The sequence below is a fragment of the Littorina saxatilis genome, linkage group LG3, assembly GCF_037325665.1.
Source record: "Littorina saxatilis isolate snail1 linkage group LG3, US_GU_Lsax_2.0, whole genome shotgun sequence".
Taxonomy (NCBI): domain Eukaryota; kingdom Metazoa; phylum Mollusca; class Gastropoda; order Littorinimorpha; family Littorinidae; genus Littorina; species Littorina saxatilis.
In genome coordinates, this window is record NC_090247.1 from 65,918,361 (window position 1) to 65,933,875 (window position 15,515).

At 39.6% G+C, this 15,515-nt stretch overlaps 1 protein-coding gene across 5 annotated transcripts in view; it reads right to left on the reverse strand.

The window, feature by feature from the left end:
• Positions 1–15,515, reverse strand: part of LOC138962969 (unconventional myosin-VI-like) — a 69,729-nt gene that overhangs the window by 36,840 nt on the left and 17,374 nt on the right. For 4 of the 5 annotated variants that reach the window (XM_070334938.1, XM_070334935.1, XM_070334936.1 and 1 more), the window contains 7 exons: positions 14,399–14,528; positions 12,054–12,218; positions 10,828–10,925; positions 7,885–8,049; positions 5,346–5,426; positions 1,043–1,226; positions 244–388 (listed from right to left, as the gene is read on the reverse strand). In XM_070334938.1, coding sequence (XP_070191039.1) covers positions 244–388; positions 1,043–1,226; positions 5,346–5,426; positions 7,885–8,049; positions 10,828–10,925; positions 12,054–12,218; positions 14,399–14,528 — 968 coding nt within the window. The remainder of the gene's footprint in view (positions 1–243; positions 389–1,042; positions 1,227–5,345; positions 5,427–7,884; positions 8,050–10,827; positions 10,926–12,053; positions 12,219–14,398; positions 14,529–15,515) is intronic. The other variant, XM_070334937.1, reaches the window with a different exon arrangement.

Consider the following 15,515-nt stretch of genomic DNA (forward strand, 5'->3'; position numbering starts at 1 on the left):
TCATGTGTGGCACGAAAACCTCGTATGTTTAACTAAAGCATTGTTTTTTTGGGCTCCCTTGAAACTAAGTGAAAAATAAAAAGTTTTTCGCAAGAGCTTTTCCTCAATTTAGAAAGCAGTTGGAGCTTTTCTCACCACATGGGCAAACATATAAGGGAGCTAACTATTGTTTTAGTTCCAAAACCTCAAAAATTAAGATACGAGGTCTGTGAAAGGCAGGGACGACATGCAGAGAAGACCTACTTGATAGCAGTTCCCTTGACACCGCCACGTGTAGCCTGCATGACGCGAGAGACGAGCGAGTCGCGTAGTTCTTCGCGATCCACGCCCAGCAAACCTGCCGATGCTGACAGCGAGTCCTCCGCAGATGGCAGCACCTTGCACCCACCTGGACACACATGCAGCAGGTGTATGATTTAACTAATTAAACAAGATTTTATTCAATTTGAACATGATACAATAAACAGGAAAAACAATAGAGACACAAACTCAACCGAAGGCTTATATCAATTGCCTATTGAAAGACATCAGACACTGATTGACCCCCAAAAATAGATTTTGCTAATATTTTGCCTCTGATATTTTCTGAGTGTGTTGAAACAAATGTGAACAAATTAGATAAACAATTGGGAGAAATCAATCGTATTGACTTTATGATATAGAATTTTGAATAATATGATGACATGCCAAGAATCGTATAGACGAGAGTTGGGTAATTGAAAATCAATCACAAGGTGATCGTCAGGCTGTGCATGTACCGGTATCGCCTATCATCAAGACCTACATTTCTGAGATTTTAGTTGGTCTTGAAAGAGAGGTATCGCTGTACAGTAGAAACCCGCTTTTAAGACAATCCAAAATAAGACTTCCCCCATTTTAAGACCTTGATTTTTCAGATCTTCTGTTCTTAACCTGTGTTAATGTACCCCCATTTTAAAACTCCCTCCTTTTTAAGATTTAAAACTCCCTCCTTTTTAAGACCTGATTTCCTCAGATTGTTGAAGGTGTAAAAAGAGAGGTTTCACAGTATCTCCAAGCTGACCTTTGGTGTCCTCAGTGTTCTCCTCAAAGGTGATGTTTCCAAGATGGAGGACAGCGGCGACCAACATGAAAATGCCGGACTTGTCAGCGTCGCTGATCCCCATCTTAGTCATGGCTTCATCGCACACTCTGAAGTCACGCACATCGTCCAGCACAGGGTCGTTCAGGCTGCCCAGCTTCAGGTACTGCGAGGGACAGTGGGAGAACATGCTGAAGTTGTGAACCACAAAACAAGCAAGGTTTATTATAGGAACGTTTAATTCTGACAAAACAATACGATATATATAATACAGTGGTACCTGCGATGTGTGGCCCCTCCAATGAGAGGACACCTTGCTTAAAAGGACACCTTCTGGCGTCCCTTTGTCTATTATCTCTACCAAAATATACCTGTCATGACAGGCCACCTGCAATGTAGGGACACGTTTAACTGGTCCAAAGGGTGTCCTTTCATCGCAGGTATCACTGTACATATATTTCTTTTTCTTTATTTGGTGTTTAACGGCGTTTTCAACCACGAAGGGTTATATCGCGACGGGGAAAGGGGGAAGAGGGGATAGAGCCACTTGTCAATTGTTTCTTGTTCACAAAAGCACTAATCAACAAGAAGAGCAAACGCTCGATCGAGTCACTTTCGCAGTTCTGAATATTATATGAGGCATCAGATGGACAGGAAGAAATTGCTATTCACAACACAATACAGATGTAAATAATTTGATGTAAAGAATAATCCTATAAAGTTTGAATCAAATCCGATGAATAGTTTCAGAGATATGATATTTCAATTTTTTTCCTTCAAGACATACCTGTGACCTTGAAAAAGGTCAAAGGTCACCAAAGCAGACGTCAAAGTGTAGAGGTCACTGGGAGTCACGTTCACATAAAATTTGAGCCCGGTCACTTTTATAGTTTCCGAGAAAAGCCCAACGTTAAGTTGTGTGTTGCCGAACAGAAAAGGGTAGTTATCTCCCTTGTTTTTCTGATAACGTTCGTAAAAGGCTACAGATGTAAATACTTTGATGTAAAGAATAATCCTACAAAGTTTCAATCACATCCGATGAACTTTGTCAAAGATATAAAATGTCTAATTTTTCCTTTGACGCTGACCTGTGACCTTGAAAAAGGTCAAAGGTCAACGAAACCATCGTTAAAGTGTAGAGGTCATTGGAGGTCACGACTAAACAAAATATGAGCCCGATCGCTTTGATAGTTTCCGAGAAAAGTCCAACGTTAAGGTGGTGTCTACAGACGGCCGGCCGGACGGCCGGCCGGCCGGACGGACAGACTAACACTGACCGATTACATAGAGTCACTTTTTCTCAAGTGACTCAAAAAATTGCTCCAGGGGCTTGCAACGTAGTACAATGTATTACCTTACTGGGAGAATGCAAGTTTCCAGTACAAAGGACTTAACATTTCTTACATACTGCTTGACTAAAATCTTTACAAACATTGACTATATTCTATACAAGAAACACTTAACAAGGGTAAAAGGAGAAACAGAATCCGTTAGTCGCCTCTTACGACATGCTGGGGAGCATCGGGTAAATTCTTCCCCCTAACCCGCGGGGGGTGCCTTTCATCGCAGGTATCACTGTACATATATTATGTTTTGTCAAAATTAAACGTTCTTATAACCTACCATGCTTGTTTTTTTCATCTTAATTTTGGAACGTTGGCAGTCTCGTAACTAAAACATATTGAAGAAACTATGACTGAGAATCTATGCGGATGTATCTATTTACTTGTAAGTTACGTCTTGTGTTGATAAATACCAGTAACTTTGGTTTGATTTTAGTTTTCAACACACACATTTTCTACTTCAGGTGTCTATTTTGTTTAGAGTTTATTGTCCTTAAATCCCTCTTTCATTCCATTGTGAACGAGTCTTTTTTCTGAGTAAGAGAAACAAGAGTTTTAGTAAAACTTTTAATTCCAGTGTTGAAAAAAACGTGTCCTTGCTTCTGTGATAAAATTGGTTGCCAAGGCGATACCTTTGCCGCTGCTTCCATGCTGCTTTACTGAAGCATGAAGAACATTTGAACATCAAACTTTTGCATAAATTACGAACTCCATGCAGGCGCTTTGCCCTCATTCCTTTAACACCTGATCACAGTACAGAATTCAAAGCGTGTTCTGAACATGCAGTGTCTACGCAGCACAGTACATTCACAACATTCCACAGCATAATTTACAGCTAAACTTTCACCCACAACAGCAAAGTGCAAGTAATAGAAAAAAGTGAACACAAACAAACATCGACTCAGTGACATGCAAAGTAGACAACACTTCTGTACAATAGACAGGACAACAACAATCTTGATTTTATGCCTCTGGGTTTTCCTGGGGACCATTTTTAGTATGGGGTCACTCCAGGGGCTATAACGTAAAGATAAAAATTGGGGTGAATCACAGTGGACTCGGATGAGATTCTTGTTTCATTATTATTTGTATCTAATTATTTTTCAACTTTTTATTTGTTGATTTTCTAATTTTAAAGGGTAGAATCTAGGTGCAAAAGCGTTTCTGTTAAAAAAAAACACATAATTTTTTCATCAAGAAACCAAGAGTTGGAAGGAAAACGTACAAGAACACGGTATGAATTCTACCGGCATTACCGGTACTCTTTCTTCTTTTCTTTTTAGGGGGAAAAAAGATGTTAGTGTTTCCCTTTGCCAAGATAAATTTTCATTGTTGACCTTTGTGACCATAGAGGAAGAAAACTATTAGCAAAATGTATGTGCAAAACACACGCACGCATGCACGCACACACCCACGCACACACACCCACACACACAGACACACACACACACCCACCCACCCACCCACCCACACACACACACACACACCCACGCACACACACACACACACACACACACACCCACACACACACCCACCCACCCACACACACACACACACACACACACACACACACACACACACACACAACCCACAACCAGCGGCAGACTTAGTAGTTCAAAAATTCTCATTCTACAGAAAACTTCTCAATAAAAATGTACAGACAAAGCAAAACGGCAGTCATAAATAAACAACTCACCAAATCACAGCCACATAGTTTTGGGAAAAGGAAAAACATGTTTAAATCCAAAAGAAAAACTGTCGAACATTTTGTTTTAAGGATTAGGCCCCCCAAAAAAAATTGTCTGTTTAGGGTAACATGACCAAAAAAAGTAGGGTAGGTAGGGTTTTTTTTTTTTTTTTTTTTTTTGTGTGTGTGTGTAAATGCTATGTTGGCTGAACATTCACTTCTTATATTTGATGAATACATGTTTCAAAACTAACGTATAAATAAAACAGAGAGAAAGGGAGAGAAAGAAACGCCAAATGTCTCTTTTTAGCATTTTTACCTCTTTTTTTTTCTTTTTTTTTTTTGAAATCAAAAAAAAGTTTTTGGGTCGGCGCCAAATCGATAGGGTCGGTCGGGTTACCCTAAACAGACAATTTTTTTTTTTTGGCCTTACTGTTTGCTCAATCCAACTGCATGTGTATTTCTTGTCGTTGGTTTCTTCTCTTTTTTTTTCTTTCTTGTTTTAAGCTAAAGAATTGTTAATATCCATGCAGTGCAACTTTCAAACAATTAATTTGAACAGAACGTCATATCACATTCACATGCTTTTTAACATGTTTTTTTTACAAATTGTCAAGGAAGGTTGTGCCAGCAGGCAGGTTAACACCCCAATTTCTTCATGCAAAATGGTGACAAATAGCTTTATTGACATTTACTTATTTGAAAACATTGGAACTGTTTTTACCATGAGTCTTAAAATTTGCTAAAACGGCACACACATTTTCAAAACTGGTTTTTTTTTATAACAGATTTTTTTATATGGTTTTTGGGCAGAATAGATGGGGTGAGTTGGGGTGAATTTTCAGTTAAAGCTGAAATACAAAACATGCCAACTTGTTTGTCAGAAATTAAATCACATACTCTCGTATTTCTAAAATTTCTTTCACACATTGTACAAAGAAAAATGGCACTCTTCTGATCAAATCTGATTCATTCTGGATAATGATGTACGTTCCATCATGACATTATACACAGTACATCACGTACCGTCATTCCTTACTTGTCTTATATATAACCATCCTGAACAAGTCAGCGACAGGCTGCCAAAAATGTGATGAAGAATTTACCAAAACTGCTTTCTGTTGTGTTTTTGTTTTGTTTTGATCATTCTGGATAATCTGTTTTGTGGGTGGTGAGGGGTTTTGGGGGGGATTTCAAGGGAGACAAAAAACACATGCAAACTATGCAAGCCGAGCACTCAAGCAGATGCACTCACCTGTTGGCTTTTCCTATTTTGGTTCAGCGCTTTCTCCGTTTGGCGAGAGCAAAAGAACTGTGTGTTGCCCTTCCGCAAATACTACACACAAGAGAACACAACACAACACGTACACAACCACCACTCTAAGAATGACATGTACAATCATCCCCAGCCCTTTCAGACTTGCTCTGTCTTCATCACACCTGAACACACCTGAGTGGCCAAACAGTAAGAGTGATTGCTGACTGAGAGGGGAGGGTTCATACACCAAAATTTAAAATAAATTTCAAGGAGATTTCAGCGAGTGTTTCCCTCATTTCGAGGAAAACTTGACGTGACTTATCACCCAACTACAAAGCTTTGGCTTAAATCATACAAGGTCCCTTCATTCTGGTGTCTGTGACTTACAATCAATTTTGAACACATCCAGAAACATAATCACACTCAGAGCACCTTTTCTCCACACAAAGAACCATAGCTGTTTCTTCTGATTTATTTTTTTGAAGAGCTTTCAAGAAAGTGGAAATGGCAGTGACAGTTTTACAGACATCAAAGGAGATTCAAGGGTCTCGCAAATGACTCTTGGGAATTTAAAGGTGGTCGTCTACATTTTTGCTTTTTTTCAATTAGCTTATGGTTAGATTTCGCTAAAAAGTTATGTCAGATGATGAATGAACCATGGGGAAAAAAGTTATAGAAAAAAAAAAGATTTTATTTTTGGGTAGCGTGACTCACGCTTCCAATATTTTGTTTTCTGTTTGCTGAGAACATGTGCTTTGCCTAAAAATACTGACCAATCAAATTCATGTCACTATGCTTATAGCCACGCCCAAACAAGTGCAGCAACAGTTTGACACTGGAGCGCTGTCCACGCTTTTTTTAATCGCACAAAATGCACGGGATTAGAGAGGAGTTTTGCGCTTGGCATTTTCCAAATAAGGATATCCTACTATGAGTACCATGCTGGAATACAACAATGAATTTTCAAACGGCTACACTGGCTTCGTCCTTCCTGATCGAAGGGGAGTGTATTGTTGATATTTGTAGATAATAGACTCTGTATTTTAATGGTCAAATGGCGATTTCGGTATAAAAATGTAGACAAGGACCTTTAAAGAGATTCAAGATTGTTTGTCTGTCTGTCCACTTGAAAGACCGCTGGGTCGAAGATCGGTGAACGTAACGTTTTATTTTGTTATAAATGTAACATTCCAATTACATAGCTTTCTTTTTTTTTAATTCTGAATTTTGGAACGTTGGCAGTTTATTTGTTTCTGGGTTAAAGAGATTCAAGGAGATTCACGCAGCATAGGACCCTGGGAGAGAGAGTAGGGGTATGGATGGAGAAGATTTTAAGGTCAGATCAAATTTTGAAGCGGCCACTCAAGAGATGTTTAGGCGTAATGACAGCCTGACAAAGTCAGTCTTCATGCTCCAGCACCTGGAATGAAACCATGAATCAACACCTGCACAGCTGTGAAAGATGAAATTCACTTACACATTTCACACTAGTGACTAAACAATTCCAGCTTGTAATTGAAAAGAAACTCAAGCTAGAATACAGCTCTAACTTTAAGCTACTACTTCTTTCAGAAATTTCTGTTCAGTTTTCTCATAATCTTAAAATATATACAAAGCATTCTGTTCATCTCAAAATATGAAAAATTAAAAGAAAGAAAATCGATACGATTTTTATGCTTGTTGAAACCTTTTCGCAACAGAACAGAATTCAAACCAACTGCTGCAAACAAAGTAATGTAAAAAGTTAAAGTAAAATGAGCAAAATTGAAAGAAACAAAACAGCAAAAGCCCAAACACAAAAAGCAAGCACTGTGCAACCATCGAGCACACCAATAATTACATAACGAAGATCTCATTAAACAACAGAAGTTTGATTGCAGGCATATATTCCCTCTTAGTTGAAATACAATTAACATTTTGCAGACATTTCATGTTTTTTCTTCAATTCTTAACCATGATCTTGGCCTCCTTCCACCTTTCTTTTTTACTTGAATTTCTCTCCCTTTCTATCTATACTTATTGTCAAATCAAAATAAAAAGAAACAACTCAAATATCAAATATCAAACAAATCAAAACCAAAGGAGCTAAAGAAAGAAAAATCTGAACAAAATTTTCACATAAACCATTAACGCAACTCTTTTGTAACGAAAAAGATGATACATGTAACATTTATACTCCTATAGAAGTCTCCACTGTTAAATTTTAACAAGAGAAAAGTGAGTCCATTTGAGGGAGATTAGAAACAACATGAACATCAATACAACATCGTTCCACCATTACAAAAAGAAGGACTTTTTTTAACATCAACAACAATACTACAACACTTTCTTCTGACAGTGTAACATTTCCTTCTTATTTGTCTTTAACTTTTCATATTCTCCCTGTTTTGTGTTTTTTTCTTCAGAAAAAGAGACATCAAGTAGAAAGGAAACAAAAAGTTTTTGTTTCCAAAAAATAGAATTTGTACTTAAGAAAAAAAAGTTGGATCAGTCAAATAACTGCTTTAAAAAAAGAAAAAGAAAGGTGGATCCTAACTTGGAACTGGTCAGGAGGGGCCAGTTTGAGCTTCTTCCTGAGTTCCTCGGGAGCACCGGCGCACAGCCGGTAGAAGATGTGGTAGTTACGCTCATCCTTGCTCTGGGTGCAGATACGAGATTTCTCCAGCAGGTAGTGAGAGATGAAGCCTCCGCACACCATGTTCTGTAACAAAATTCACACCACAATAATATAGCAGTTTATATGAAAAGTTTTCAGTTTCACAATTTAAATTACTAATTTTCCCGGAAAAATTACTAACTTTCACCTGTTAATTACTAATTTTTAGTTTTGGCTCACTTCCTGACAGATTGCTGGTGCCAAACTAAAAATTAGTAATTTTCCCGTGAAAATGAGTAACTGACAGCGTTAATTAGTAATTATCACGTGATAATGGGTAACACCAGGTTTTGGCACTAGTAAGCCGTCATACTCCTGTCCGCCCAGCCGACCTTCCCCTTGACCCTGCTTGTGACCTCGATGTTTTATGCCCCCGCAAGGGGCACGGTACTCTCTAAGCACCCAAAACCTCAGAGAGATAACTGGCGGAAACCTTCCAATTAAACTCCTTCAAAAGGGCTAACTGCTCAGGTTATAAAAGAAGAAGGTTTAGACAAAAACAGAGCTCTTAGCGTACAACCACCTCATGTCCCAAATGGATTCTTATTCTGGGGACAAAAATAGAAATTTAGCATAGCATAGCAAAAACAGAAACCGCCAGAGTTATATGCCTTGCTAAGTCTTCTGATGCTGCTTTTCAATTCATCATTTCAGGAGTTATATTCAAACATTATTGTTGAATCATAGCTTGAATTAAAAGAGAAATATGTTTAAATTAAGTGTGTTTCACTTGCAAGCTTTCTAAATGTAACCGAGTGCCGAAACACCACAATCACCTTTGGAGGCGAAGTCCAATCAAACAGGATTGAGAATTTTAGAGCTTATTTCTAAGCCCTATAAAAACTGTTATGCATTCGCAAAGGAATCCATGAACATACAGAGAGACAAAAGCCGCCAGACCTCATCACAAACAGAACTCTACAATCCACAGGCGTTGCCTTGCGAGCTATTTGCTTGCAACTTCTAAGGCAAACAACTCTGCAGAGTCTGCTGTGAAGGGCGACGGTAGTCTCCCTGTCACATAAAGGACTCGATGCATCAGAAGGTAAATACCATTGGTTCACAGATCAGGAATGCAATTTTTTTCTACCACACCACTGAAGGTCTCTGAATCCCTGCAAGAGAGGTATATAAAGTTGTGGGTGAGCAGAGTTTTCAAATAGATAGCAACTAAGATGCCACATTCGCCAGGATGACATGTCATTGCTGGTCCCCACATGTCACTGGTGAAAGGTAGTTGACCTGTTCACAGAACGGAGTGTAAACAGCAGCTGCCAGGGATTAACAAAAAAAGGTATAAAAAAAAAAATGCCATTCTTCCTGGGACGGAAATCCGTCAGGGACGGAAGAAATCCCACCCCTGCAATTATGCAAGGATATCCTTTGGCATCTGCGAAACACCAAAACGTATTTCAAATCCCTCAAAACTTTGCCAAACTTTTCTCAAATTGGATGTGAAAAGTGTGGCCATGGACTGCCAAATAACATTGGAATATTGCAGACAAATAAATCTGGCAACATTGAAAGTTACAAGTGACCAGTGTGCATCAAACAGTTACCAACTTGGTGGGAACCAAGCAGACAAATCAAAAATAAAACAGATTTATTGAAGCCTGACACAATACAGTACTACTACAGTGGAGTTCGGGTACAACGAATCTAAAGGTAGATACATTTTAGTTTGTTCTATCAGCAATTCCCTGTAGAGTTTTCCACCCTAAATGGCCTTAAGACAAGTTTTCCCACTCACCTTCAAATGATCGTCCCATCGATCTTTCCTTGGAGAGTACAATCTCTGCATGTTTTCAACAGCTTGATAATATAATCCATAGAGAGAGGCATAGTTCAAATGTTCACTTTACTGTCACAATTTTAAAAGTAAAATTTAAAAAGTCGTGTAAAAGCATGTACATGTACATTCTGATCAATCTCCGTGTCCGTCAAAAAAAACCTCCGAAAACCCCTGAAAACCCCATCTAGACTAACTAAATCTATCTTCAAAGTGAAGTATTGGACATGCCTGTGAAGTAAGCCTGATTCATGCTACATGCACCCTTATATTTGTGTTGAGAGCCGGATTTTCGCCGAAATCGATGCAACAATTTCAGTGCAAGGGAGGTAACTCTTGTTACTCGAAAGCACAAGTATTGATGACGTCATGTGATTAGTGCTTCCGCTCCTTCGTAAATCCTCGCACAAACACGAAAATAAAGCCATGAACGGTGAAAGTTGCAAATATAAGTTACACTGCTCAGAACTGGCACACTTCTCCACTGTACACTCCAATTTGGAGATCATATCCAAGTCACAGACATCGCTGCACTTTGCCTGCAAGTAGCGACGTAGGGTATTGGCAGCCACACGTGCTTCTGTGGCAGTCATAGCTCAGTACAGTCATAGCTCAGCAGCTGATTGAAATAGTGAAAACACAGCGGCGGTGGCTGTTCCGTGCACCTCCCGCTGTTTGTTCAGAGTTCGCTCATCACGCGATGTGCACTTGTGTTTGTGTATTTTTGTCTTTGGAGACAATTATTGACATCAGTTCGTTGTAGCCTTGTGACTTTTAGAGACAAAACGGCTCTGGGGCGATGAAAACATGTTTGTAAAAAGAGGGGTTCGTTATGCAAATGAGTTCAAAAGGTTCGATGTAGCCGGAAAGTAACAAGTAAGAAATAGAAGGCTGTCTGCCGGGAAATCAATGGCAGTTTGTTAAAAGAGGGATTTCTTTATACCCAGGTTCGTTATAGCTGGATTCCACTGTACATGTATATGGAAAAAAGAACAGCTTCCCTAATTACATCCCTGCAGTTCTTTCCGACTCACCTTGTTGTCAAAATGGATCTCCACAAATTTGCCAAAGCGACTGCTGTTGTTGTTCCTCACAGTCTTGGCATTTCCAAAGGCCTCTAGCAAAGGATTGGCTGTTCACAAACAACAAATATAAAGATGTCAAGCTCCAGCAATATTTGTCAAGATAACAAGCCAAAAGAAATAACTCTGCCTGCGTAAAATAGAAGACAAGAAAGATCAGTACATACGTGATTGTGCTGGGAATTTTGAGAACCAATATGGAAAGAATGGCTTCCATAAAACCCAGCGCTGCTCCAACATAGTTACACCAAACAGCCTTACTTTTAAACACTCATAACACAAGAACATACATGTAATCAAAACTGGTTAGATTGATAGATTCAAAATATAATTTCAGATTTTAATGGATAGAATAAATGTAGAGTCAAACCTGCATTGGCGACAACAGCCACCTGCCCAGTATTACGGCTACCCCATAGGATGGCTGACGAGTTGTTGTTTTTATCTCTATAATCCCCCCTTTCTAAAACGACCACTTTTGGTCGGTTCCTCAGGTGGTCGTTACAGACATATTCGACTCTACCAGACGTTTCTGGTTAACTCAAACACTAGAATAAAACTCAGATAAACAAGAAGAGCAAACGCTCGATCGAGTCACTTTCGCAGTTCTGAATATTATATGAGGCATCAGATGGACAGGAAGAAATTGCTATTCACAACACAATGAGTCACGTTCACATAAAATTTGAGCCCGGTCACTTTTATAGTTTCCGAGAAAAGCCCAACGTTAAGTTGTGTGTTGCCGAACAGAAAAGGCTAGTTATCTCCCTTGTTTTTCTGATAACGTTCGTAAAAGGCTACAGATGTAAATACTTTGATGTAAAGAATAATCCTACAAAGTTTCAATCACATCCGATGAACTTTGTCAAAGATATAAAATGTCTAATTTTTCCTTTGACGCTGACCTGTGACCTTGAAAAAGGTCAAAGGTCAACGAAACCATCGTTAAAGTGTAGAGGTCATTGGAGGTCACGACTAAACAAAATATGAGCCCGATCGCTTTGATAGTTTCCGAGAAAAGTCCAACGTTAAGGTGGTGTCTACGGCCGGACGGCCGGCCGGACGGCCGGCCGGACAGACTAACACTGACCGATTACATAGAGTCACTTTTTCTCAAGTGACTCAAAAACAAATGCACAGATACTGGGCTCAAAAGAAAGACATTTGTCAGGACTCACACTCGAGAATACGCTGCTCAATGGGCCCGCTGTTGCTGCCCCAGTTCTCGGTCAAATAGCGAAGGATGTACTTGGTACTCTCCGTCTTCCCGGCTCCAGACTCCCCGCTGACGATGATGGACTGGCTGGCTTTGGTCACCTTCATGTCACGGAACGCTTTGTCAGCTGCAACGGGGATGGTTTCATGTCAAGTACTTGCACAATACTTATACTATCTTGGCCAGTGTTGTTCCTAGACACAGAGGGCAATCGGTCAGTTGGCCCGGATTTAAAATATATAAATCAGTCAAAATGTCCTTGTCGCAAAATATTGTTGCCGCATGTCAAAACTATAAGATATTACCGGCCAGGGGTCAGAACAATGTGTCTTATCAAAAAAGTATGCGTAAATAACAGAACCCCCCCCCCCCCCCCCCCTTTTATGACTTTGTTTTTTTCAGATTTTCTGTTCAAAACCTCTTCAAATATAATCCCCATTTTAAGACCTCCTCCTTTTGAAGACCTGATTTGATCAGATATTTGGAAAACTTAAAAGGGGGTTCCACTGTACAGACAATTTACAAAATACATGTACATTCATGTTCATTTCATGACACCCAGATTAACCCAGGACCATGATTTCAAAGGGCAAGCCACAAATATTTTTAGTTGTATGAATCATGCCCACAATGTATTTCCCAATCACACACAACTGCATTTAGAAACATGATAGCAAAGCTTTACAGCTGCTTCAAAGTACAATGGCTAAACAAAAATCAATGCATACTATCATTATCAACTACAGAGGGATCCGGAAATTATAGTGATAGCACTTCGAAGTAGCCACAGCACTTCGAAGTAGCCACAGCACTTCGAAGTAGCCACAGCACTTAGAAGTAGCCACAGCACTTTGAAGTAACCACAGCACTTCGAAGTAGCCACAGCACTTCGAAGTAGCCACAGCACTTCGAAGTAGCCACAGCACTTCGAAGTAGCCACAGCACATCGAAGTAGCTACAGCACTTAGAAGTAGCCACAGCACATCGAAGTAGCCACAGCACTTAAAAGTAGCCACAGCACTTCGAAGTAGCCACAGCACTTCGAAGTAGCCACAGCACTTAGAAGTAGCCACATGTACACTTAGAAGTTAGCAAGTTCTGCTGACACCTGCAGGTCTGAATCAATACTTGTTTTAATATCCTGTGATGCTTGTGTGAACAAACGATGGAAAACAAAGGAAGAAAGAACAAAAGAAGACAATTGAGAGAGATATGAAAGGGGTATTAAAATCCAAGGTTTCCCCAAGCGGAATAACACAAGGTGAAATAAAATTAGTTTTCTCGTCATGCAAGGGTTCATAGTAGTTAACAATTTCAGAAAAGACCATTGAACCAACAAAAACTCCAATGTCAATCATCGTAAGAAGGTATCATGCAGCAGAAGCTGGTCTTGCAAAACCTACTACATGTAACAGCCAATATATAATATATAATCAAAGTGTTTCCCTTCACAGATATCCCCTTGGGGTTGTCAGATGAGGGTAGTTTCCCATGCCAACAGAAGCTACCATTCAGAGAGTGGTTTGCTTCTTAGTTGGATACCATGGGTTGATATATATACAACATCAGAAATTGTGAAAGAAACAATTGAAAGTCAGCAGAGACTTTCTTCCAAGATTTGTTAAAATATATATGTATATATACACAAATACAGCAATACCTGCGGCAAAATAGAACAACCTTGGGACCACTGCAGGTTGTCTCTCACGACATGTATCTTTTTTGTCTAGATAGGTATCTGTATAATTGGGAGGTGTCCTCTTATGAGAGGGGCCTGCCTGACATCGTAGGTACTCCTGTACTGTGGAAACCCCCTCCCCCCTCTCCCCCCCCCCTTTTAAGAGTAAGACCCCCAATTTAAGAATTCCTCCTTTTGAAAACCTTGCTTTTTCACATTTTCTGTTCATAACCTCTGTAAATTTACCCTGATTTTCTCAGATTTTTGGAGGTCTTAAAAGGGGGGTTCCACTGTACATCAGTTACAGGCAGCTCACCAAAATGACACCAGTTAACTCATTGTCTCCCAGGTACGGACATATCCGTAACCACTCATATGGCTCTATCTTACCAGTACGGATATATCTGCTCAGACTGTTAGCTTCAGTGGCTTCCTGTAACGTCGATCTAACGCCTGCATTCCAGCGTGTTGATACAGTTACTACACAGTTACTACAATTCTGAGTGACCTGCTGCAGCACAGCTGGTCTCGGCTAAAAAAAAACGTGGTCAACATAGGTGGGGTAGAAAGTGTTAAATGCCCAATGCACCACACAACGTATCACACACCTCAACCGCAGGGCAACTTACCAATGGCATAGACATGCGGAGGGAGAGTGCCGAGTGACTTCCCCCGGTACTTTTTGATGGTGGCCGAGGTGTACAGGTCAGGGATCTCAAAGTAGGGGTTGATGGCAATCAGAATGTTGGCCGTTAAGCTCTGATCATGCACCATAGCAAAAACAGTGTTAGTTAAAAAAAAAAACCAGGCTTACATTTGCATGGCAGGTATACAAACTGTCACTGATCATGCACAATAGCAAAATCACTGTTAGTTCAGAAAATGAAGGAGAAAAAATTAGGCTCATATTTGCATGGCAGGTATACACGTCACTTATGTTAACTTTAAATTCGGAACTTTGAACATAAATTATTCCACATAGGTTCCCTTGTTTATTACGATCCTGAAGAAATCAGCGACAGGCTGACGGAAATTTGATGAAGAATTTACCCAAACTACCCCTTTCTGTTTTCTTTTTGTTTTGACACACATAGGCTCACTTCAAGTTAGTTCTGCTTGCAACTTTGCATTCAACCGAGTGTCACACGTTTGCTAATTACAGCCCACACAAAGTCAAAGGTTTTGCCTGTTTCAGCTCCATGCCACGCATTCCTCATACACATCTTGTAATCTTGTATGCAACTGATAATAAAAGACACATTAAATAAGCAAAGGAGTGAATTAGTGAACTGAAACAAACAAACCAAAAATATAAGTAAAAGTATAAAACAGCAGCTGAAATGGATTAAACTTGAAGCTTATGAGATACATTGGATCTGAATCAAAATGCCATCATTTTGCTGCTGTGTTTACTACATGTAAATTCAAAAGTTACAAGTACACAGGAAAAGGTTTTCATATACATATCAGACAGTTACACAAGCGCAAACTTATCTAGAAGAAAGAACAACCCCCCCCCCCCCCCCATCTGCCCAGTGCGCTCCCTTCCCAATTCTGTTTTATCAGCAGACTTTTTCTTCGACTTTTTTCTCTCTCTTTTTTTTAATGCAGTAAACATGATATCCATCTCTAGTAGGCATACATAGACTTCATAAGTCTTCTAAGTTCTATTCAGTTGGTGTCTACAACATGCTTTTTAGGACTCAATAATCCATGACGGTTTTTTTCAAAGGGCTGTGTGTCACC